Genomic DNA, 26,015 nt, shown 5'->3' with positions numbered 1-26,015 from the left:
GCGGGTGATTTGAGCAAACATGACAAACCGTGGTACAAGTCCTTAAAAATGTAGTGGTATGTGCTTCATTTAAGGACATTTTAGAAATCCTTTGGAGCTAATGTTTAACAAAGATGCAAAGCCCATGAGTATACCCGGATGTCTTCAATCCCCCCATTCTTTCATGCCATACAGTGGTTAAGCTGCAGATAAGGATTCTGGGTAATGACAGGCAAATTAGCAGGGGGCGTGTCACTTTTAGCTTCCTATCCATTTTATTTGTACAAAGGTTTACAAGTCGGGCCGTACTTCCGCTATCAGCCGCCTGAGGGCATCTATCTAGCTCGCTGAGTGGAATGAAGGGCCCCGCTCCTACTCAACAATGTGTTGGGCCCGACCAACGTTCCCCTGTCCCCTCAACAACCCGTGTCCAAGGTGAAGACGGAAGTTCTGTGCCCCGGCAAAGCGGTCAACGGAGATGTCAACACCTGTACAGATCAATGTCGCGCGTAGTGTAATAAACTTACCGGGGATTTGTAATACATGATCTCTCCATTCCTTAGAACAAACCACCTTCTCTTCCAAATCTTCACGTGACTCCCCATCTTCAGCAAGTAGCCCGACTTTTCAAGGGGTTCCTAGATGAAAGACAGGAGATTCTCATCTCTACTATATGTACAAACACAAACGGGAGCAGAGCAGGACCTGGTATGGATAACTCTGAAAGGAGAAAGTCCTTTCTAGGGGCCCTCACTCGTAGAACTGAAGGACAGTGGCATGTTTGCAGAGGCTATCCAATCTCCTTTCTTTTCTTACGCAGGATTCAAGCAGGTGGTGTCCGGAGCTGGACCCCATTCATTTCATCTCCAGGGACGCCCTGCTTCCAAAGATACTGACCTCCGCAGGGGGAGCCGGTATCTCTCTGCGAGTTCCTGCATCCGGTCAGGTGGGCCAATAAGAAGCTGCGGTGGATGACGTCACAGCTTTCTATTGGCCCGCAAGACATAAGAGCTTTGATAAGCGGCCATAATGTTGAACCCTGCTACCCAGCCGGAGCGGCTACCGGCCCCCATCTGGGGGAAAGTATCTTCGGAAGCAGGGGGTCCCTGGAGCTGAAAGTAATGGGGCTCAGCTCCAGAAACACCCGGCTTCAATCCTGTGCAAACAGATAAACAGGACTGGCTCGTATGCTTGAATTTAGGGTTTCCAGAGAAAAGTAAAACATTCATATTTTGCAAGATACATAGAAGTAAAACTGTTAATTTAACGGTGCTTGTTTCTTTTTACGAGGTGTTCACATTCTGCTCACAGGAACCTCACCGCATGGAGGACAGTTTTAACGGTTTGGAGGTATATCAATGAAATCAGGGCAAATTAGCAAAGCACTCATTAACAGTAAATGAAAAAAACACTTGTGAGCGCATTCACATGTGTCCTGCAACCCTGCTGTTATCTCTCAGCATACAATGTTTCCACTGCTGCAAAGGATTCTGGGTAATGACATGCAAATGAGCACTCAGTGTGTGTCACCTTTTGCTTCTTATCCATTATGACTTGGACCCCTATAAACGTAAAGCTGCCGCATTATACAGCGTTTTCAGCACAGCCTGGGTTAAAGAAGTGCATAGCCAGTAACCCTGCTCACAGACAGCCGTTTTGACCTTTTGGTCTCATCAACATGAGGTTGGTTATTGACAGTGAAATGTGAAGCTGGCAGCGGATCTATTCACTCAGTGACTCTATGCCTCAAAGTCTTCACAGTAACCAAATGCTTTGCAAGATTATACGATCTTTACCTAATCTCTTTTGAGATAAAAACCGTTTGTAAACTCCTGTTCACAGAGCAAAATTGTTAATCCAGACGTTGCCAATGTTGGTATCATTAGCCGAAATGGAATAGCAGGAATTGCCAGGGGCAGGTGACAACTACGCAGACCCAAAGAATATAGAAACATATTTTTTTTTTCCATAGGAATAAAATAAGTAACATTTTTACTATTGTGAAGCGCTATGTACATTAATGGCGCTATATAAATAAAGACATACTGTACAATACCTATATGCAGATGCCTATATAAAGAGGCCAGCAGCTGCTATAGAAAGATAACTTACAGTGCATATTCCTTCTGTGGAGTAGGAAGAGGTTCGTAAGAGCTTGTGTTCTGGCTCGGAATAATCGCTGTCTAAAGAATAGGCGTCAGGGGGAATGGCGTAGTCATTCTCTGAGCTCATAGAAGACATGGAGACGCCTGCAGAAAAAACCCAACATATTGATTTATTCCATCTGTAAATACTCAACGGGAGACAGATCATCCGTACTGTAACTCATGGGGGATACATCCAAATGTTAGGAATTTAACTCACTTCTTTAAGCACAGAGATGTTTTTAAATGTTTAAATCTGTGTTTCTCAACCTTGTTCTACTAAAAAGATCTGCCATTTAAATGAACCAACCCCAATATTGAAAGGTGCAGTCCCAAAAAGCAACCTTTTGTAAGCAGTGTAACAAACCAGCTGGTTTCCTTGAGCTAAACTAACCACGCTACAAGTAAAGACTTGGCTGGTTTGGTTTCTTTAAAGTTGAATTACACATGGCATTGTTTAGGGACCTCTGAATGGGGAAGTGTTTGCCAACCAAGTGCTTTATTTACCCGTATCCCCCCTGTCCTTATCAGTGTGATAAAGGGAGAGGGGGCTCTGCCTGTGCAAACTCTTGTTAAATACACAGTGACATCAGACAGAAGGGAGCAGCCAAAAGTACTCACCCCCTTCCAAGTCTCAGCTCATCGTGTTTACAAACTAATTTAAAAGAAGGATTTAAATATACTTATAGGTGGCAGATTTGGCTAAAAAGGCGATAATCACCCAGGTGTGACCTATAAACATGGCACTGCCATTAGTACACTTGCCCCATTAAACACAGTAAATACATGTCATATATATCGATGTGTGAGTGTCTCACCTCTTTTCACTGCTCTTGGGCTTCCCGACACACTGTTCTTCTTTGTCTCTGACCCAGCGGTGGAAGCTCGGAAGCTGGCGTGGGAGGTGTTGTCATCCTCTGACCCTGAAGACTCATCGAGGAAAGGGATGCTACTTATCTGTGTGGCTTTCTGAAAGGTAATTCCCAGCACTGTTACTTTGTATTGTATTTCTATGTACACGGCGTCAACCATGTGTGCAGTGCCACAGGGACATGCAGAGACAGACCGTGACGGCAGATAAGAACTTGGCTCATCCAGTCTACCCATTGCCTATCTGCTGTAAAGCCTTAGAACCATTTCCATTAGCTCAGCTTTAGGATAGTCTTATGTCTGTCCTGCTACGTAATTCCATTACTCCATTAACCTCTACCATCTCTGCTGGGCGGCTTTGTAATGACTCCACCTCCCTTTCCATGAAGAAAAGCCACATGTCCTCACACGTCCCCTGTGCCACATGTCCTCACACGTCCCCTGTGCCACATGTCCTCACACGTCCCCTGTGCCACATGTCCTCACACGTCCCCTGTGCCACATGTCCTCACACGTCCCCTGTACCACATGTCCTCACACGTCCCCTGTGCCACATGTCCCTTAAGCCTCCCACCCTCCAGGATCAGAAGAATGACCCTGTGTTCTAGCTCTTCTCTTTCTCTGAAATATACTTCTTATATTACTTCTTGTCCCTTATTGATACCCAGAAGATGTATGATATATAGGAGTTTTCTAAAATATATAGACGTACACGCGCACTCAAAGATGAAAGATACTCGCGGGGGGTGGAACGCAATGGTGAAATCCCATAGAAATCAAGCGAAAAAGAGTAGCGCTCCAAAACAGTGGTCACGTGGTTAGTATTTCTTTAGGTCCAACCTTGAGAAAGGTCTGCTGTGTTGGACTGATGCGCTGGATGAATAAATACTAACCACTTGACCATTATATTGAAGAGATACTCTTTGTTTATGAGTTTCTAACATATCCCCCCTTCTCCCTTCTATCCTCCAAGCTGAACATGTCGAGATCCTTTACTCCAGGGGTGGCCAACTCCCGTCCTCAAGGGCCACCAACAGGTCAGGTTTTAAGGATATTCCTGCTTCAGCACAGGTGGCTCAATCAGTGACTCAGTCGAAGACTACACCACCTGTGCTGAAGCAGGGATATCCTTAAAACCTGACCTGTTGATGGCCCTTGAGGACTGGAGTTGGCCACCCCTGCTTTACTCTGTCATCCTGTTCTTTTTTTTCTTTTCAATCATCATGCTAAAATAAGCAGATATCCCTCTAGCTTCATCCCAATGACTTCAATGGGGAAAATGGCCGCCATCCCAATTTCAGTCAAAAGTCTATGGTTATGGAGGCTGATACATTATCTCTGGAGGATTGTAACATCATAAAAATAAAAGGAAATATCACATTTAAAAAGCACAAGGAAATCTGGCTACAGACAGAGAAGTACCCAGCACTGCACCTTCAAATAAAGAAATGTGGCAGGAAGAAGCATTGATCCCACTCTAGTCAGTATTCATGCAGTCTTATCTCCGGGACACCCTGCAGTGCAGTATGGGGAGGCAATAGTTACAGTCTTATCTCAGGGACACCCTGCAGTACAGTACGGGGAGGCAATAGTTACAGCCTTATCTCAGGGACACCCTGCAGTACAGTACGGGGAGGCAATAGTTACAGCCTTATCTCAGGGACACCCTGCAGTACAGTATTGGGAGGCAATAGTTATAGCCTTATCTCAGGGACACCCTGCAGTGCAGTATGGGGAGGCAATAGTTACAGCCTTATCTCAGGGACACCCTGCAGTACAGTATTGGGAGGCAATATTTACAGCCTTATCTCAGGGACATCCTGCAGTACAGTATGGGGAGGCAATAGTTATAGCCTTATCTCAGGGACACCCTGCAGTGCAGTATGGGGAGGCAATAGTTACAGCCTTATCTCAGGGACACCCTGCAGTACAGTATTGGGAGGCAATAGTTACAGCCTTATCTCAGGGACACCCTGCAGTGCAGTATGGGGAGGCAATAGTTACAGTCTTATCTCAGGGACACCCTGCAGTACAGTATGGGGAGGCAATAGTTACAGCCTTATCTCATGGACACCCTGCAGTGCAGTATGGGGAGGCAATAGTTACAGCCTTATCTCAGGGACATCCTGCAGTGCAGTATGGGGAGGCAATAGTTACAGCCTTATCTCAGGGACATCCTGCAGTGCAGTATGGGGAGGCAATAGTTACAGCCTTATCTCAGGGACACCCTGCAGTACAGTATGGGGAGGCAATAGTTACAGCCTTATCTCAGGGACACTGCTGTACAGTATGGGGAGGCAATAGTTACAGCCTTATCTCAGGGACACCCTGCAGTACAGTATGGGGAGGCAATAGTTACAGCCTTATCTCAGGGACACCCTGCAGTATAGTACGGGGAGGCAATAGTTACAGCCTTATCTCATGGACACCCTGCAGTGCAGTATGGGGAGGCAATAGTTACAGCCTTATCTCAGGGACATCCTGCAGTGCAGTATGGGGAGGCAATAGTTACAGCCTTATCTCAGGGACACCCTGCAGTACAGTACGGGGAGGCAATAGTTACAGCCTTATCTCAGGGACACCCTGCAGTACAGTATTGGGAGGCAATAGTTACAGCCTTATCTCAGGGACACCCTGCAGTACAGTACGGGGAGGCAATAGTTACAGCCTTATCTCAGGGACACCCTGCAGTACAGTACGGGGAGGCAATAGTTACAGCCTTATCTCAGGGACACCCTGCAGTACAGTATGGGGAGGCAATAGTTACAGCCTTATCTCATGGACACCCTGCAGTGCAGTATGGGGAGGCAATAGTTACAGCCTTATCTCAGGGACACCCTGCAGTACAGTATGGGGAGGCAATAGTTACAGCCTTATCTCATGGACACCCTGCTGTACAGTATGGGGAGGCAATAGTTACAGTCTTATCTCAGGGACACCCTGCTGTACAGTATGGGGAGGCAATAGTTACAGCCTTATCTCAGGGACACCCTGCAGTACAGTATGGGGAGGCAATAGTTACAGCCTTATCTCAGGGACACCCTGCTGTACAGTATGGGGAGGCAATAGTTACAGCCTTATCTCATGGACACCCTGCAGTGCAGTATGGGGAGGCAATAGTTACAGCCTTATCTCAGGGACATCCTGCAGTGCAGTATGGGGAGGCAATAGTTACAGCCTTATCTCAGGGACATCCTGCAGTGCAGTATGGGGAGGCAATAGTTACAGCCTTATCTCAGGGACACCCTGCAGTACAGTATGGGGAGGCAATAGTTACAGCCTTATCTCAGGGACACCCTGCTGTACAGTATGGGGAGGCAATAGTTACAGCCTTATCTCATGGACACCCTGCAGTGCAGTATGGGGAGGCAATAGTTACAGCCTTATCTCAGGGACATCCTGCAGTGCAGTATGGGGAGGCAATAGTTACAGCCTTATCTCAGGGACATCCTGCAGTGCAGTATGGGGAGGCAATAGTTACAGCCTTATCTCAGGGACACCCTGCAGTACAGTATGGGGAGGCAATAGTTACAGCCTTATCTCAGGGACACTGCTGTACAGTATGGGGAGGCAATAGTTACAGCCTTATCTCAGGGACACCCTGCAGTACAGTATGGGGAGGCAATAGTTACAGCCTTATCTCAGGGACACCCTGCTGTACAGTATGGGGAGGCAATAGTTACAGCCTTATCTCATGGACACCCTGCAGTGCAGTATGGGGAGGCAATAGTTACAGCCTTATCTCAGGGACATCCTGCAGTGCAGTATGGGGAGGCAATAGTTACAGCCTTATCTCAGGGACATCCTGCAGTGCAGTATGGGGAGGCAATAGTTACAGCCTTATCTCAGGGACACCCTGCAGTACAGTATGGGGAGGCAATAGTTACAGCCTTATCTCAGGGACACTGCTGTACAGTATGGGGAGGCAATAGTTACAGCCTTATCTCAGGGACACCCTGCAGTACAGTATGGGGAGGCAATAGTTACAGCCTTATCTCAGGGACACCCTGCAGTATAGTACGGGGAGGCAATAGTTACAGCCTTATCTCAGGGACACCCTGCAGTACAGTACGGGGAGGCAATAGTTACAGCCTTATCTCAGGGACACCCTGCAGTACAGTACGGGGAGGCAATAGTTACAGCCTTATCTCAGGGACACCCTGCAGTACAGTATGGGGAGGCAATAGTTACAGCCTTATCTCATGGACACCCTGCAGTGCAGTATGGGGAGGCAATAGTTACAGCCTTATCTCAGGGACACCCTGCAGTACAGTATGGGGAGGCAATAGTTACAGCCTTATCTCATGGACACCCTGCTGTACAGTATGGGGAGGCAATAGTTACAGTCTTATCTCAGGGACACCCTGCTGTACAGTATGGGGAGGCAATAGTTACAGCCTTATCTCAGGGACACCCTGCAGTACAGTATGGGGAGGCAATAGTTACAGCCTTATCTCAGGGACACCCTGCTGTACAGTATGGGGAGGCAATAGTTACAGCCTTATCTCAGGGACACTGCTGTACAGTATGGGGAGGCAATAGTTACAGCCTTATCTCAGGGACACCCTGCAGTACAGTATGGGGAGGCAATAGTTACAGCCTTATCTCAGGGACACCCTGCAGTACAGTATGGGGAGGCAATAGTTACAGCCTTATTTCAGGGACACCCTGCAGTACAGTATGGGGAGGCAATAGTTACAGCCTTATCTCAGGGACACCCTGCAGTACAGTATGAGGAGGCAATAGTTACAGCCTTGTCGCAGGGACACCCTGCAGTACAGTATGGGGAGGCAATAGTTACAGCCTTATCTCAGGGACACCCTGCAGTGCAGTATGGGGAGGCAATAGTTACAGCCTTATCTCACGGACACCCTGCAGTACAGTATGGGGAGGCAATAGTTACAGCCTTATCTCAGGGACACCCTGCAGTGCAGTATGGGGAGGCAATAGTTACAGCCTTATCTCACGGACACCCTGCAGTACAGTATGGGGAGGCAATAGTTACAGCCTTATCTCAGGGACACCCTGCAGTACAGTACGGGGAGGCAATAGTTACAGCCTTATCTCAGGGACACCCTGCAGTACAGTATGGGGAGGCAATAGTTACAGCCTTATCTCAGGGACACTGCTGTACAGTATGGGGAGGCAATAGTTACAGCCTTATCTCAGGGACACTGCTGTACAGTATGGGGAGGCAATAGTTACAGCCTTATCTCAGGGACACCCTGCAGTACAGTTTGGGGAGGCAATAGTTACAGCCTTATCTCAGGGACACCCTGCAGTATAGTACGGGGAGGCAATAGTTACAGCCTTATCTCATGGACACCCTGCAGTGCAGTATGGGGAGGCAATAGTTACAGCCTTATCTCAGGGACACCCTGCAGTACAGTATGGGGAGGCAATAGTTACAGCCTTATCTCAGGGACACCCTGCAGTACAGTATGGGGAGGCAATAGTTACAGCCTTATCTCATGGACACCCTGCTGTACAGTATGGGGAGGCAATAGTTACAGTCTTATCTCAGGGACACTGCTGTACAGTATGGGGAGGCAATAGTTACAGCCTTATCTCAGGGACACTGCTGTACAGTATGGGGAGGCAATAGTTACAGCCTTATCTCAGGGACACCCTGCAGTACAGTTTGGGGAGGCAATAGTTACAGCCTTATCTCAGGGACACCCTGCAGTATAGTACGGGGAGGCAATAGTTACAGCCTTATCTCAGGGACACCCTGCAGTACAGTACGGGGAGGCAATAGTTACAGCCTTATCTCAGGGACACCCTGCAGTACAGTATGGGGAGGCAATAGTTACAGCCTTATCTCATGGACACCCTGCAGTGCAGTATGGGGAGGCAATAGTTACAGCCTTATCTCAGGGACACCCTGCAGTACAGTATGGGGAGGCAATAGTTACAGCCTTATCTCAGGGACACCCTGCAGTACAGTATGGGGAGGCAATAGTTACAGCCTTATCTCATGGACACCCTGCTGTACAGTATGGGGAGGCAATAGTTACAGTCTTATCTCAGGGACACCCTGCTGTACAGTATGGGGAGGCAATAGTTACAGCCTTATCTCAGGGACACCCTGCAGTACAGTATGGGGAGGCAATAGTTACAGCCTTATCTCAGGGACACCCTGCTGTACAGTATGGGGAGGCAATAGTTACAGTCTTATCTCAGGGACACCCTGCTGTACAGTATGGGGAGGCAATAGTTACAGCCTTATCTCAGGGACATCCTGCAGTGCAGTATGGGGAGGCAATAGTTACAGCCTTATCTCAGGGACACCCTGCAGTACAGTATGGGGAGGCAATAGTTACAGCCTTATCTCAGGGACACTGCTGTACAGTATGGGGAGGCAATAGTTACAGCCTTATCTCAGGGACACCCTGCAGTACAGTATGGGGAGGCAATAGTTACAGCCTTATCTCAGGGACACCCTGCAGTACAGTATGGGGAGGCAATAGTTACAGCCTTATCTCAGGGACACCCTGCAGTGCAGTATGGGGAGGCAATAGTTACAGCCTTATCTCAGGGACACCCTGCAGTGCAGTATGGGGAGGCAATAGTTACAGCCTTATCTCAGGGACACCCTGCAGTACAGTATGGGGAGGCAATAGTTACAGCCTTATCTCAGGGACACCCTGCAGTACAGTATGGGGAGGCAATAGTTACAGCCTTATCTCAGGGACACCCTGCAGTACAGTATGAGGAGGCAATAGTTACAGCCTTGTCGCAGGGACACCCTGCAGTACAGTATGGGGAGGCAATAGTTACAGCCTTATCTCAGGGACACCCTGCAGTGCAGTATGGGGAGGCAATAGTTACAGCCTTATCTCACGGACACCCTGCAGTACAGTATGGGGAGGCAATAGTTACAGCCTTATCTCAGGGACACCCTGCAGTACAGTATGGGGAGGCAATAGTTACAGCCTTATCTCAGGGACACCCTGCAGTACAGTATGGGGAGGCAATAGTTACAGCCTTATCTCAGGGACACTGCTGTACAGTATGGGGAGGCAATAGTTACAGCCTTATCTCAGGGACACCCTGCAGTACAGTATGGGGAGGCAATAGTTACAGCCTTATCTCAGGGACACCCTGCTGTACAGTATGGGGAGGCAATAGTTACAGCCTTATCTCAGGGACACCCTGCAGTGCAGTATGGGGAGGCAATAGTTACAGCCTTATCTCAGGGATACCCTGCAGTACAGTATGGGGAGGCAATAGTTACAGCAACAATTATTTAACGTCATCTCAAGGACACCCTCTGCTTTCTCAGTAATTCCCTAAATGGCCATCAGATAATCTCCAGCCAATCAATAACGAGAGCACTGTGCATCATAGCTACTTTACAATTAGTCCTGCAGCAGTGACCGGCCCGGCGGCCATATTAACCTCCCGGTCATGTCCGGAGAATGGTGGGAAAATAACTATAGACCTGAGGGTCTGCAGGGGTCAAAACAGGGGCAGTTGCGTTCTGGGATTTGTGCAAGAAGACGTAGTGTGAGATGCATTATACTTACACCCTTTAGCGTTGAGTAGACTGGTGCGGTAATATTCTTATAAATAAGATGGGTAAACGGACTAGAAGCTGCACTGCAAGCAACACTGGGCACTGCAACACAAACAAACAAACAATTACCACACGGATTACATGTCATATGATTAAATGGAACAGATCATGCCCTATGACCTGTGATGAAGCTGGGATATCCTGAAAACAGGATATGTTTGGAGTAGGGTTGCCAGGTGGCATCTCCAAAAATACTGGACACAATGGTGCAAGGTGCAATATGTTCGAGACACACACATGCTCGAGACACACACAACTCTCTCCGCTCCATGCTGTTCCTCCTCTCCTTGGCCCCGCCCTCAGGCTTCTGACACCTGTTCCTGATTGGCTGCTGCTGGGTAATGTAGCCAATCAGGATGGAGGAAGCTACCCAGCCCCCGAGCAACAGCCCTGTCAGGGAAATCAGGTCACTATGGACAGAATGTTCAAATACAGGACAGTCCAGTTCAATACTGGACACCTGGCAACCCTAGCGGCTCTTGAGGACAGGGGTTGGCCACTCCTCCTGCCCTAAGCCTAAGGTAGGGTACGTCATTAGGACACCTGCTTGTTTTCTAGGGGATAATTGGGCTGATAGCCCAATCAATATGGAAGGGAAGACCCTTCCCTTCAGGCCTGGTCACAGCATGTGATTGCTTCCTGAGCGATCAGCTGACCCATTAGTGCATTCTAATGTAAAGGAACATTTTTAGAGAATACAAGTAAGCAATATTGTTACTTTAAGGGCAAATGCTTTTTTCCCCAAGGAAGGCAAGTTACACAGATAGATTACTGCTCCATTAAAGGTGCCACCCCACATACCCAGCCAGAAAACATCCTTCTTTCCTTGTTTTTAAAAATATTAAACAATGTACTTGGCTTCCATAAACAAATCTAACCATGCTAAGAGCACAGAGCCAGCTGCTTTTATATCGCTGGAATTCATTACAAATTACATTACTTAGGGGCCTCTGAATGGGAAAGTGTTTATCAATCAAATGTTTTATTTACCTTTATCCCACCCTGTCCTTATCAGTGAGTCAGTAGAAATAAGGAGAGGATGGGGGCTCTGCCTGTGCAAACTCTTGTAGAACACACAGTGATATCAGACAAAAGGGAGCAGCCAGAGGAAATCCCAGCCCTCCCAAGGGTGAGCTGACCGTGTCTATTGAATAACTTTACATATGATTTAAAAAAAACTTGTAGGTGTCAGATTTGGGTTTAAAAAAACCCATCAGTCACCTAAATGTAAACTCTTAACCCTTTGAGTGTCAGAAGGACCACGGAGCCAGAGTGCCACGGCCCATCCGGCGCTCGCGATTGCTTTGTCAGGAGGAGACAACCCCCTTCCATCCGACATCAGCGCAGAACGCGTCCTGAGCTCCATAGGAACGCAGAACACAAAACGCGATCGCCCCTAGCAAAACAAGCGTTTCTTTTTTGCCGAAATTGAAGCCAATGGGAAATGTCCCAAAAAGGTCACTTCAGCGGATATAGAATAAGTCCCTAAATGTGTTGTGTTCTCACTGGGACCAACAACACTAGGTACATGCAGGCCAGGTGATATCGCACTACGATGAGCGTACCGGCTGTGTCTCTTGCTCTTTTATACTTACAAGGATAAGGCGGCTCATTTCCAAGAGAGGCTTCGGACAGCCTCATTCCAGACTTGGCCACAGCATAGATACGGCTCTCCTATGGGGAACAGATCAACACAGGGAAATATACAGGACATCAACATGTACCAGACGGATCTGTGAGCACAGTTCAGTATAATGTAGTTCCAGTTGCTCATTCTTTGTCGCTTTAATGCGAGCTGAAATGTCCCACTGAATGGTAATGTTTCCATAGAGGATAAATCAAAAGACAAGTGGATGCAGGGTTTACTGTGATGTAAATGATGGGGTAATATTCCATTCATCCCAAATGGGCATTGTTAGAACCTTAAGTGCACATGAAGAGTCCCAATGTTATGTTGCATCTCCTTGCATCACGCTTGTTTCAGTGAGGAGTCTGTGGGCTGGTTATGGGAGCAGTTTGGCAAAAAGTATTGGGATGTGTGAACATTTGTGTCTGGAACTTGTACTCTTTACTTCAATAAAAACTGCCAGGTCTGGGGTGGTGTCAGGATAATGTCATGAGATATTGGGTATTTTTAATCCCTCTGGGGCTTAAGGGGTTAATGAGCTACAGTTTTAGGAAAATACAAAATGCTGAGTCTGAAACAGGTCAGAACTGTTTCTTTGAACTGCTCTGAATTTCAAAGGGATTTACTTGGGGAGGGGGGTCCGTGTGGATGGCCCACTCAAGGTGTCAATTGAATTAATCAAGGTCTACAGACAGGGTTGGGGGAGAACAGCTTCAAGGGATGTTGTAGAAGGGGTGGGCTCATGAAGGTGCCCTAAGACAGAATGGTACTTAAGTCTGGGCCAGGTTGTAAAACAGGAGATCTGACCAGGGGCATGCTTGGATAGCATGGCAGACCTCATCTTCTGAACCAGGGCCTCTCTGGGAAAATCCATAGCATGTGGTAACGTACTGTATAGGATTTTCTGTTTTACCCCTTTTATTTTAAGAAGCTGTTCTGCCTTATATTGTAATTGTATGTTTATTTTGTAATACCTTTTCTATAATTCAAGCACTGTATTTTTATATATATTAAAACATTTAATAAGTAATGCTTTGGGCTCTGAATGAACTTTGTGCACGCTGGAGAGAATAACTTGCTAAATTCAGGCACATGTTACTACAACTGATTTTGTGTTAAAGTGCATAGTTTTTCCTATAATAAACAGGGACCTGAGGCCCTGGCGGATATTTTAGTCTAAGATCTTTATCATATCTGCATAACCTCAGGTGGTGGCAGTGGATAGGTATGATGTGCAATTGAGTAGGGGTTAAGACTAACTCGCTGGTTCCTTGCAGAGAAGAAAGGGGGGGTTGCTAGAGAAGCCTTTGTGTATTAACCCTGGTTGCATATCTAAAGTCACGTGCTCACTTGTGTGCTGTTCGTGGCGGTGGTATATTGGGATGGCTTGAGGAGAGATACAACTCATTTGAGGGACCCTTGAGGAGGTGAAGAGTGGGGCAGCTTGCGGGTTGTGTATTGATCCTGGATCCTGTAAGAGGGGATACTGTCCATTTGACGGACCTTTGCGGAGGTGAAGAGTGGGTGCGCTTGCGAGCGTCGGTATTAACCCTTGTCCCGTATGCAGGTCGTGTGCTAGCAAGGGGTCATACGTGACAGGTGGCATTAATCTCTGTGCCCAAGAGATCAGCAGCAGACATAAGGCAGTCAGATAAAAACTGCCAGGTCTTGGGTGGCATTAATCTCTGTGCCCAAGAGATCAGCAGCAGACTGACTTAAGGCAAAGTTCTTGCACAACTCAAAATCAGCATTGCATCAATGTGTTTTGTTGGATATGTACACTTAACCCCCCCCCCCAAGATGCTATTGATTACTTGTATGTATACATATTGTTACGTGTATCAGTGTGTCTGCATTTGTATCGGGGTGTGTCTGCATTTGTATCGGGGTGTGTCTGCATTTGTATCGGGGTGTGTCTGCATTTGTATCCGGGTGTGTCTGCATTTGTATCGGGGTGTGTCTGTCTGCGAATCGGGGTGTGCCTGTCTGCGAATCGGGGTGTGCCTGTCTGCGAATCGGGGTGTGCCTGTCTGCGAATCGGGGTGTGTGCCTGTCTGCGAATCGGGGTGTGTGCCTGTCTGCGAATCGGGGTGTGTGCCTGTCTGCGAATCGGGGTGTGTGCCTGTCTGTGAATCGGGGTGTGTGCGTCTGCGAATCGGGGTGTGTATGTCTGCGTATCGGTGTGTGTGTGTCTGCGTATCGGTGTGTGTGTCTGTGAATCGGTGTGTGTGTGTGTATCTGTGTATCGGTGTGTGTGTGTCTGTTTATTTGTGCAGAGGAGGTTAAAAAGCATAAAGTGATGGCATTAGGTGTCAAAATCTATAAATGACAGAGGACCAGCAATGGCTCTTGCAGCAAAGAGGGATAAAATGCATGCTTACAAAAATGAACTATGTCTGACTCCCCTGACGCAGATACCCACATTCATTAAGTGGTGCTATGCCATTAGACACCTTCCATCACCGGAAGATACCTTACAGCCCATTCACGCACGGCGTCTTCTGGAATTTGTCTTGTGGCATAGTAATAAGGAGTCTGCATGTGTGCTTAAAGTTGTGCATTAAAATGATCAGAAAGGTGTCTTACCCATGATGGAAACCTATGAAGTGGTGGAGTTGGAGGTTTACTTCCTGGTTCCATTGTATTTTCTTCAGTCTTCCATAGGTCTTCCAATGGACACTCAGTTGTCTGATTCATGCCATCTTCCACAGGATCACTTTGTGATTCCTCCATCTCCATCTTCTCAGGCACATCGTCAATATCAGTTTCCTCAACTTGTACAACCTGCTGTGGCAAGACGATGGGTTTGAAAGAGCAGATATCGATGTTGACAATGTGTGGCAACTGATCAGCTCCAGGCTGGGGTTGGCTGTAATGCTTTTTGGCCAACTGAATGCTGTCTCTGGGTGTAGACGGTGTTCTGACCTTTGGTAAGGTCATGCTGTTTCCTAAACTGCCTTCCCTCACTGGAAAACGTAACTGTACGGAAGATGTTGAGGTCAATGGCATTGTGTTGGATGAATACTTTGTGATCAAGGAAGGAGTCAAGACTAGGTTAGGTGCATTCAAAGCCCCTGAAGAAGAGGATGAGTCAAGTCTATGTGAACGGAATTTACTGTTAAGATCATCTGAAGAGTTGACAAAGTCTGTCATATGGTTTGTGCAACTGGAAGAGCTAGAGTTACACGTGTTCTCAGATGAGGCATGAGCAAGGGCTTCCTTTATCACTCTCATAGTTGTTGCTACCAATGGGTTTAATGAGAACGACTCTGAATTGTTCTCTGAATTCACAGAAGAAGTCCTATCTCCAGCTGCAGTCTCAGCTGTGGACCTTGATGGACTCTGAGCAGAAGGAGCTTTTGTTAGGTTCTCAATAACAGGCACATCATCTTCCATAATCTTAACTGTCCCTTGGTGCTCATGGTTTGTGACTTCATGCCTTATGTCTTTCATACAACATCCAAGGTCTTCGAGATTATGGTCAATGTTATGGCATATTGACATTGATGTCGCTGCTGGAAATGCAGTACAGCTCTGGGCTGTCTCCACTGAGGGTGCTTTCCTAACTCCTGAAAAAAATATTTAAGATCCATTATTTGGAATAAATGGACATGATGATAATTTTGCTTTCTTTAATCCTGTCCAATAATCTGAAAACAAATTGGAGCGTATTAAATAAAATACACATCTACTTTAACTTATCCGAACACAAAATCTAAAGCCAGATCACACACATGATATGAGATCGTTAGTCCTCTCAACAAGTAGCCAATTTGGACAACACTGCAATATTTGTGTATCCATCTTGAATCAGATTATGGATTCCCCATGGGGTTTCACATACAGTAAATCATGCAAAAACAATGTATCAGAGGCTAAATATAGTTCAATCCTTTGTTTTAGGCACTATGAGTAATGGTTATAATCTGTTTTATAAAAGATGTAGTCCCTCTTAGGTATTGTAACCATGTGGAAATACATGTAGAGCCTGCTATACGAGTATCTTTAAGCGCTCTGTCTAATTTAGAGCATTTTAAATGCTTTGCAGATTTCATTTTGAAAGCATTATTCCTCCAAACAGGATTTGTGACAGCGCTGTGATCTTTTGCTGAAGGACCCACTGGATCTGACTGCTAACGATTTCTACAGGGATTGCTGGTTTCACAAAGTGTCACTGATCCCACCTTAGCCACTAACTCAGGGGGCACCATCTCCAGTTCTCAAGTGTTACCAACATGCCATGTATTAGGGCTCTCATTTTGACTGAGGCACCCTGTGCTGAATCAGGGATATCTAAAACCTGACCAGTTGGTGGCCTTGAGTACTGGAGTTGGCCACCCTTGCACTAGTAGGTCAATTGTTGTTTTTTTTTTTTTTAGAACTGCTCAGTTTCTCTCTCACAAATATTGAAATCACCCTTATAGTAACCATCTTTACCTACAGTATTGACATCTTGTGAAAAGTGTATACGAATCACTTCTTGTCGGGAACACTGGATTCAAGCATATCAGCTACTTATGTTTATCTGTTTCACTAATAATGGCGAAAAAGCAAGGGACCAAAATTCTGATTCTGAGAAAACATCCTGTATGTGTGGCCAACACAATAGGTAAATAGAGTCGGAAAAACAAGATTTCCCTACTTAGAATTTTTTTTAAATCAAGTTCAAATTTTTGGGGAACTGTGGAGTACAACGTTTCAGGTCCACATTGGACCATAAGGACCTCAGGTTGTACTGACCCTATAAAGCTCTATTCACTTAAGTGTGATAGCCATTAACATCGGCATTTACCTGATCTGCTATCTCTGGTAAGGTCAAGCTGTTACCAAGAATGCCTTCTAAACGTTAACTGTATGGAAGATGTAATGGGCAAATTCATTGCAAGAGAGAAATACTTTTGGGTCAAAGAAGGTGTTAATACTGGACACGGTACATTATTCGTACCTGAAGAGTTGAGAAGAGTCACTAAGCAAAACCTGTTGACCTCTAAGAATAGACCTCCTAGTAGCAACCTTATGCCACAATGCCCTTTTACAAACCTTGATACCCCTTATATTCCATATCGACGTGAAAGTATCACTGGCCACAGCTCCCGGATGGTCTAACTTCTGCAGATGGAATCTGTCCTGTCACGTATGATCAACCATTCATTCCACTCTGTTATTACAGATTCAATTGTTTCCTTTAACACATTGAGCTAGCTTGGATCAAATAAAACAAAACTGCAGACAAAGCGTCCATGTGTGCTGTAATCTGGATGGTACGTTAAAACGTTGTCCGGTGAGAGAGGAATAGATCGAAGGGTGGGATTTATTCAGGCATGCAGAATTGCAGCTTCGCAGGACATTGTTAGGGTTAGATTTTCCAGGTTTTCATGCTATGTTCTTGCCCAGACTCATCTGCACTCTCTTACTTTAACATTTACTGCTAAATATCCAAACCCTGAGGCTTTAAAGGTTGTCTGCACCCTTTCAAACCGCTCTCCTGCCAGAGGAGCATGCAACGCATTGCTCTCTAAGAGGGTTGATAGGATACATATAGAAACAACACACAGTATAAACTGATTGTATTATTGTCTTTGTATACTGTGTGATATGCTGGCACCTTATAAATCATTCCAAATAATGATAAACTTACAAATCGAGCAATTCCTTCTGAAAATTCGAGATGGCAAAATAACATAACTATTGTGGGTATTTTTAAGGGCGGATCTGGTATGCTCAATTAAACTCTAAAGACAAGTGTTTGTTTGAGTGTCAAAATGAAAGCATTCCTGACCCACCCTCCATCGTTAAAGGGCCATCGGTGAGTTGCAGCACTTAACTTCAGCCCGCAACAAACAGATGATGAACTATATTACCAATTCCAATTATTCTAAAGTAGACCAAAAGCAGAAGGTGCGACAACTAAGAAGCATAGACATAGCTTATTTTTTCTATAGTCAATTGTTGGCTGCGAGTCCTGTATGTTATAGGCTCAGATGGAAATACCATGTTCTAAATACAGTATGCATACACTGGGGTTCCTATACAATATACCATGAAGACGTCTTTCAAATGAAGGTAGCTAACATCTTCTCCAGCAAGGGGAAGATGGCTTCACAGCATTTTGAATAGGTCAGGGTTTTTTTTTTTTTTTTGGAGCACAACTGTTGCAAAGAGAGGTACGTTTATGTCTCATGTCCTGAGGTCAATGTTTTCAACTCCAAATTTGCCAGTTAGTGATTTGGGGGAAGTTTCTGGTTCCCATTATATTTTTTTAAAAACCCAGCATTTTTCAGAGCTTGATTCATAAATCCCAGTGACTTATCATGATATATCTTCACAATGTAATTCTAAAGAATGTGCCATGTGCAAGTAGTGAAAAACCCGAACACTACAGACTACTTTTATCAAACTTCAATAGTAAATTAACCTACAGAAAGAGGTAGTCTGGAGATTGTATTGGAATGGCCATACAAGCCCCTAAAATATTTACCCTGCAGGGCATCTTCAAGCACTTGCATCTGTTCCAGCTGTCTCTGATTGAAGACTTTTAGATGATAATTCTCTATCTCCAGCTATGGCACAGAATTAAAACCATCTTTAGCATGAATAGAATACAGGAGGACCGAAGTCACACAAGCTGCATAATTAGAAGCAAAACCTGTATAAATAAGAAGCATGCAAGGTGCAGACACACTATATAACGTGTATATTAAAAGACATTCTTCAGAACGATTTGTACAGTAGGTATGTATGATACATTGTGAACACTACATTGCTCTAAATGATGGGATGTTTATGGAATGCAGGTTTTGCTATAGGAATTGTCTACAGCAGTGATTCCCAACAGAGGACATGTGAGGGGTTTCCAAGGGGTTTGCCTTGGATCCCTGAACCCATGTGGGGACTGCGCACACTTAGTAAGGCCCCAAACGGCACCTTAGCATGGCGGGCATAGCTGTCACTTACAGCAGGAGCTTCCAAACTCATTCCCCACAATGCATTGCAACCACAGCGACAAGGCATTGTGGGGCGTGACTTTGAAAGCTCCCACTGTGAGTGTCAGCTCTACTCCCCCATGCTGTCTGCACACACTGAGGGGCAGTTTGGGGCTAAGCGTGTGTTCCCCCCACGACCTCAGGACACAATACTGCCTGGGATCGGTCACACAGTTTTGTGAGCAACCATCTGATGTCATCAATAAAGTGTATTAATTCGGGGTTTGCAGTGTTAGAAAGGTTGGGGACCCCTGGTCTATAGGAACAGGCAAATATACATTTATGTGTGTGTGAGTGTGATAATGATATATATATCAACTGTTAACATAGGAATGACATGGTACTAAATACTATATTACAATCAGCAGATATTAGACATACCTCCCTTAATTTTATTGTTACCCATTCCTTGATTTTTGCAGCTTTCTCCTCAATGACTTTAGCTTCCTGAGACCTAAGATTCATCTGCAGTAAAGAGAGAAAAAGGCAATGTTAAATGTAAAGTATGTATTCCTGTATGCATGGGGGCCTCCTCCGGGACTGAACTTCCCTATTTTTAGCTCTGGCGACCCCATGTTTCCCGAGATACAGACCTTTTTAGTTACCAGTGTTTATGGTGCCATTTGAGAAATCAAAATGGCTGCCAAATTGACTGCTGTACTATGAGCCAATAGGAAGCCCCAAGGTCATCGGGAGGGAGGGGAGGCGGTGGAGGTGACATTGCAACTTCTTACTATATGAACGTGGTGGCAATCTTTGAATTTCAAGGAGGAACAAAGACAAATAACACAGTAAGTATCTCAGGAACCAGAGGTCGTTGGAGCTGAAAAGAACACTATTCAGTTCCGGGGGAACCCCCAGTTCAAATCCTGTTAAAACATATTACTATATATTAAAAATGGGGGTTGGGGGGGAGGTTGCTGCTTAAAAGCAGCAGTCCAAGCTGCCATTTTTTTTAAAATTTTTATTTTTCCCCCTTTAATATGTGCATCAATACAATCCACACAATGATAATTAGCGGAGTTGCCGGTGAAGATTCGGCTCAGCGGTTCACTAAATGGCTGTCAGTGCAAGCAGAAGAGGACCAAAGATGCAAAGTTCTGTGGGGAAGATCATGTGACCAGGCAGTCACTAAATACAATTGGTGCACTGCTAGAGAGAGGGCAGGGCTCAAAAAGGGGTGTGCCAGAGTCTGTTGAGGAAGGGGATGTGACGTTGTAAATGGTTGCTGTAGAAACAAAAAATGCTTGTTACATTATAATAAATTAAAAATGTAATTCAGTGTTTAAAAAAAATGCTACAAGTATTTTCTCATAGTACAGAACTGGTTTATTAAAAAAAAAACACACATGTATGATATTGCTTGAACTGCTGCTTTAAAAAGGCAATGCCATTGTTTTTATTTTTGCTAAAGATTTCTTCATAATACTGTACAATATCGTGTCTTTTTTTCACACCTCTAGTTTTTCCCCTGCCCAACTACACTTTAAACTGTGTGTTTTATTCCTAAATCAAATGAGCCCAAAACGGAAAATAATACTAGGAGAAAATAAGAATGTAAAAAAAAATGTTGTTAAATCTGTTCTACCACGGAAGCTCACCTTCAAAAAGGTCATAATGGGGAGGGAAGGGGGAAGGGGGATGGGGGAAGGGCGATGGGGGAAGGGGGATGGGGGAAGGGGGATGAGGGATGGGGGATGGGGGAAGTATCTTTAGGTCAATGCATCCAGGAGAAGTTACAATTATTAAGAGTATAACATTTTTCCAGATTATGTCTAAAGGAAATAAATAGAAAATAAACGTGTCCTGACGTACTGTCCCATGGTTACTTCAAGGTTTTTTTTTTTTAACATCTGCCACAGATTAACCCCTAGAGCAGGTGAGGCCAACAGCAGTCCTCAAGGCCACCAACAGGTCAGGTTTTCAGGATAGCCCTGCCTCAGCACAGATGGCTCAATCAGTGGCTCAGTCTTTGACTGAGCCACAGATTGAGCCACCTGTGCTGAAGCAGGGACTGATTGAGCCACCTGTGCTGAATCAGGGATAGCCTGAAAACCTGACCTGTTGGTGGCCCTTGAGAACTGGAGTTAGCTACCCCCTGCTTTCACCTGTAGCAACTTCAAGCAGCTAAGCGGAGAAGTCAAAAAGGATGAAACGACTATTATACACAGTTTGTTGCTAGCTCTGGAATACCTTATCCCAGCCGTATGGCAGCTGTCTAACAAGCAGGCTGAATATTTAAACGTGCAGTCCAATTTAGCTGGCCAGAAAACAACCTTTTGTACATAATAGAGACATTTTGCTGCCTTAGACCTGGATACAGGTTCTTTCCGTTATAGTATGCGAGTTGAAAAAGTCCCGGGTCACAGCCATATAGGGACAATATAAGAACAAAGTACCCTAAATCAGCGGTGCGCAAACTGGGGGGTGGGAGGGTGCGCGGCACTTATAGAGGTCCCGCGCTCTCCCCCCAGGCATTTAAATTAAATGCCGGGGGACAGCGTGAGGCCTCTATAATACACTTGCCTTCCCTTCCAGCGACGCGTTGTCCTCATAACCCAGCGTCAAATGATGCCGCGGGGTCACGTGACGTCACATGACCCCGCGCATCATTTGACGCCAAGGTCGAGTAGGGGGGGGGCGCGAGGCGCTGAGGAGAGCAGGCAGGGGTGCCCACGGGGAAAAGTGTGCGCACGCCTGCCCTAGATAAATTGATGTTACCTTCACACACAGCAGGATTCACAGAGCAGTGATGCTGGGACCCGACCCCCGAATGGCAGTTACCGTCGGACCGTGTTGTTATACGCTGCATCGCGGCTAAGTGAATCTGGGCCATGTTTACTAAGCAATGCTGTCATAAGGCACCTTACAGCCCATTCATGTGACTGAGCCATACGGTGACTTGCCGTTTAGCACTGCTTAGTAAACGTAGGCCGTGTGGTGCCTACAGATTCCTACAACCAGCACGCAAGCATGTGACATTCTTTTGCAGGGGTGTTGCCCCAATTGTGCAGCGCAGAAATATATTACAGGGAACAAAGGCAGAATACCCATGTGTGTATCTGCATGTCATACAGCGGTGTAGCTCCAGAAAAGGATTCTGGGTAGGGACTGAATTCTCATTCTAAGGCCAGGGGTGGGCAACTCCAGTCCTCAAGGACAACAAACAGGTCAGGTTTTCAGGGTGTCCCTGCTTCAGCACAGGTGGCTAAAATCAGTGTGCCACCTGTGCTGAAGCAGGGATATCCTGAAAACCTGACCTGTTGGTGGCCCTTGAGGACTGGAGTTGCCCACCCCTTTCCTAAGACCAAGGCAAACGGTGGGCCGTGCAATCCAGCTCATTGTATGGACGATGTAATACCTGTTTCTCCAGCAAAGACTCCAGCCTCTGAATGACGTCCTCTTTCTCCTGGACAATGCTGGTCAGTTCTTGGTATCTCTTATAGAAAGTGTTCTCCGATTCCCCCGTCTTTACATCAGCGAGTTTCAGTTTCTCCTCCATGACTCTGACCTGTAACACAATTCGTAGCGGTGACACGGCTTTCCTATCTAGCGGGCAAAAACATATACACGATTTGGCAGGATGGGATACTGGGGGTCTCCGGCTGCAAGTGCCTGTGCAAGCCATAATGTCTGTATATCTTTATATAGCCATCCATGTATATAGCGCTTCCCAGCAGTAATACACGGGACATAATAATGTCACACATAATGGGAATAAGCGCTTCAGGCACAAAAGTAACATTAGGGAAAAGGGATCCCAGCCCCCGAAGAGCTTACAATCTAAGTGGTAAGTAGTAAGAACGTACAGAGGCAGAAGGAGGATGTTCTGGTAAGTGCGTCTGCAGGGGCCCAATGTCGATGTATGGGATTTATAGTATTAGCCACGGAGCTACTCGTATGCTTCATTAAGCATGTGTGTTTTAAGATGGGTCTTAAGGGTGGATAGAGAGGGTGCTAGTTGGATATTGGGGGTAAGGGAATTCCAGAGGTGTGGGGCAGTCAGTGAGAAAGGTTTAAGGCGGGAGAGGGCTTTAGATACAAAAGGGGGTAGACAGAAGACATCCTTGAGCAGAACGCAAGAGTCGGGAGGGTGTATAGTGAGAAATTAGGGCTGAGATGTAAGGAGGGGCAGAAGAGTGTATATATAGCCTTAAACGTGAGGAGGAGAATGATGTAAGTAATACAGGATTTGATTGGAAGCCAGGAGAGGGATTTCAGGAGGGGAGGCGCTGAGACAGATTTAGGAAAGAGTAGAGTGATTCTAGCAGCAGCGTTTAGGATAGATTGTAGGGGAGATAGGTGAGAGGCAGGAAGGCCGGACATTAGCAGGTTCTAATAGTTGAGACTGGAGAGAATGAGGGCACGCGTTATAGTTTTAGCAGTAGAGCGACAGATGAAAGTGTGTATCTTTACAATGTTACGGAGCGAAAAACGACAGGTTTCAGCTACATTGTAAATATGAGAGGAGAATGTGAGGGAGGAGTCAAATGTGGCCCCTAGGCAGCGTGCTTGTGATACTCGGTGTATGAATCAGGGCCGGCTTGATGGCAGTGCCGTCACTGCCACTGCACTGAGCCCCGCGCTTCCAGAGGCCCCGCGCTCTTCCCCACAACAATTAAACTGATGGTCGTCGCAGAGCGTGGGTCCTCTTTAAGTATCTCTTACGTGGTCTGGCACTATCTCCCGGCATCTCCTCCTATAGCGTCCCGTCTTCATGGCGCCGCAAAACGGCATCTCATTGCCATGACAACGCGGCGTCATGGTGTCACATTGCCATGACGCCATGATGTTTAAGGGCATGCCACGCCAGACCAGGTAAGAGGCTCCACACGAGAGCCCCTGCACCGAGCTCCACAGAACTTCAAGCTGGCCCTGTAAGGCAGTGGGACCAGGCTTGGGAGGAAGGATGAGGAGCTCCGTTTTGGACGTGTTAAGTTTGAGTCGGCGGAGGGCCATCCAGGAGGATATTCCAGAGACACATTCAGAGACTTTTGTCTGTACAGCAGGTGTAAGGTCAGGGGTTGAAAGGTAAATGTGTGTGTCGTCAGCATAGAGGTGATATTTAAACCCACATGGATGTGAGAAGGTCACCTAGAGAGAGTGTGTAAAGAGAAGAGGTCCCAGGACAGACACCTGGGGATCAACAGAAAAGGACAAGGTGTTAGCGAACAAGACACTGAAAGTACGATGGGAGAGGTAAGAGGAAATCATCCGTTGTGGCTTCTTATTACCCCGTATGATACGGGGGATTTAAAAAACAGAAACTACCAGCGCAACTTGAACCGGTAATCTCAGGGATCACCCCAGTTTCTATCATGGTAATAAAAAGCATGGGTATGGGGGGCTGCCAGTTAGAGGGGTAGTCTCTCCTACTATAAAAGTGAACTAAAGACAGTGGCATGTTGACTAAGAACTTTAAAAAAATAATCTTTAAAATGTTCAACATGTCCATTGGAAACAAATGCTTTGCAGATTTGTTACAGTCTTTATAGAATGTGTTTTGGTGATAAGACAAAGCCACAGCCAAATTGTTATGTGTTTGCAAAGTAATTATGAAGCTACCACAATGCAAACAGATACAAGGTGCAATCCCACATAGCCAGTCAGAAAAAAAATTGTACAAAAAAGGAACATCTTGGCATTACTAAAGAAATCGTACCATGCAAATAGCATACTTTTTTTCTAATGTAATACACAAATGGAATTTCTTGGGGGCTGAATGCCGGAGTCTTTTCTTGACTCTTATCTTACCCTGTCTTTATCAGAAAGCCAATATAGATAAGGGGAGGAGTAGAGGGTGTCTCTGCCTGTGCAAACTCTTGTTAAATGAAACCCCTCCCAAGTCTCAGTTCAGCATGTTTACAAACTAAATACTTACAGGTGTCAGATTTGAGCAAACATCCAGATGTAAGCCCTTAAATGTCACAGATATCAGTACACTTTGCTCTTCCGAGGGACTGAACCCCTTAACATTTTTAGTAAAGATGAGTGAAGCTTACCACTTCATTTCACAAGTGTGATATTTTTATCCCTTCCGAGTGATACCACTCTACTTCAAGTTTCCACGGGACAACTACCCACAGTCAACGCTTATGTTAATGTGTATTTACCCTGAATTTGTGGTTGGCCATTGTTATATACAGGAAACTTAAGACACTCTTCTCATTTAAAGTTACCCATCACTGGAGACTTTCAGGATTACATATTGACAAATGGAATGTATACCAGCAGCGATCAGCCTTTAACAAACAAGCCCTATTGTACCCGGGATTGATACTACATCGCCCCTCCTATCGTTGTTCGAATAACTCTTCTCTCTCCCACTTCCCCCTGAGCTCCCTCAGGAACCAAATCTGTTCCCCAATCGTTGGCCACAAAATCATTAACAAGTACGAGCAGGAAGAGATGTTTCTGCAGGGCATGTTTTTGGAAGTAATAAAGAGATTAGACACCAAGAGCGGGCTGACTTTGAAGACAGGCTACACCCTTCACTGGCGCCAAGAGGCAGCCATGTTGGATTTGTGATGTCATTTATGAGACTAGAAGATTTATCACCAATGCTTCTGGTTTGGCCTCTTTGAGAAATGCAAGAACCACGAGAAAGGCCAAGATTGACTAAATAGAGCAAAGGATTAGCAATTAGGGGTGTTGTACTCACTTATCGCCACTGGACTAAAACGGCTATTTCTATTTAATTCATGAACAGAAACAATATTAATTAAATAAGTGGCAGCATGAGGTCACTGCTGTTTAATTACAGTTGTCAAAATTGAGCAGCACTCAGATAAAACAATGGGGAAAAAATGTGCAGGTGTTGTACTACTACTGGC

The 26,015-nt window shown here is 45.8% G+C and overlaps 1 protein-coding gene across 7 annotated transcripts in view; it reads right to left on the bottom strand.

Moving 5' to 3' along the window:
* Positions 1-26,015, bottom strand: part of PLEKHH1 (pleckstrin homology, MyTH4 and FERM domain containing H1) — a 106,376-nt gene that overhangs the window by 34,628 nt on the left and 45,733 nt on the right. For 6 of the 7 annotated variants that reach the window (XM_075613505.1, XM_075613507.1, XM_075613506.1 and 3 more), the window contains 9 exons: positions 22,544-22,693; positions 19,564-19,647; positions 18,678-18,759; positions 14,786-15,768; positions 12,168-12,246; positions 10,523-10,614; positions 2,942-3,092; positions 2,092-2,228; positions 507-617 (listed from right to left, as the gene is read on the bottom strand). In XM_075613505.1, coding sequence (XP_075469620.1) covers positions 507-617; positions 2,092-2,228; positions 2,942-3,092; positions 10,523-10,614; positions 12,168-12,246; positions 14,786-15,768; positions 18,678-18,759; positions 19,564-19,647; positions 22,544-22,693 — 1,869 coding nt within the window. Of the gene's footprint in view, positions 1-506; positions 618-2,091; positions 2,229-2,941; positions 3,093-10,522; positions 10,615-12,167; positions 12,247-14,785; positions 15,769-18,677; positions 18,760-19,563; positions 19,648-22,543; positions 22,694-26,015 lie in introns of those variants that run through there. The other variant, XM_075613510.1, reaches the window with a different exon arrangement.

The sequence above is a fragment of the Ascaphus truei genome, chromosome 9 (genome assembly GCF_040206685.1).
Source record: "Ascaphus truei isolate aAscTru1 chromosome 9, aAscTru1.hap1, whole genome shotgun sequence".
Lineage (NCBI taxonomy): Eukaryota > Metazoa > Chordata > Amphibia > Anura > Ascaphidae > Ascaphus > Ascaphus truei.
This window is presented reverse-complemented; position numbering and strand designations above follow the sequence as displayed.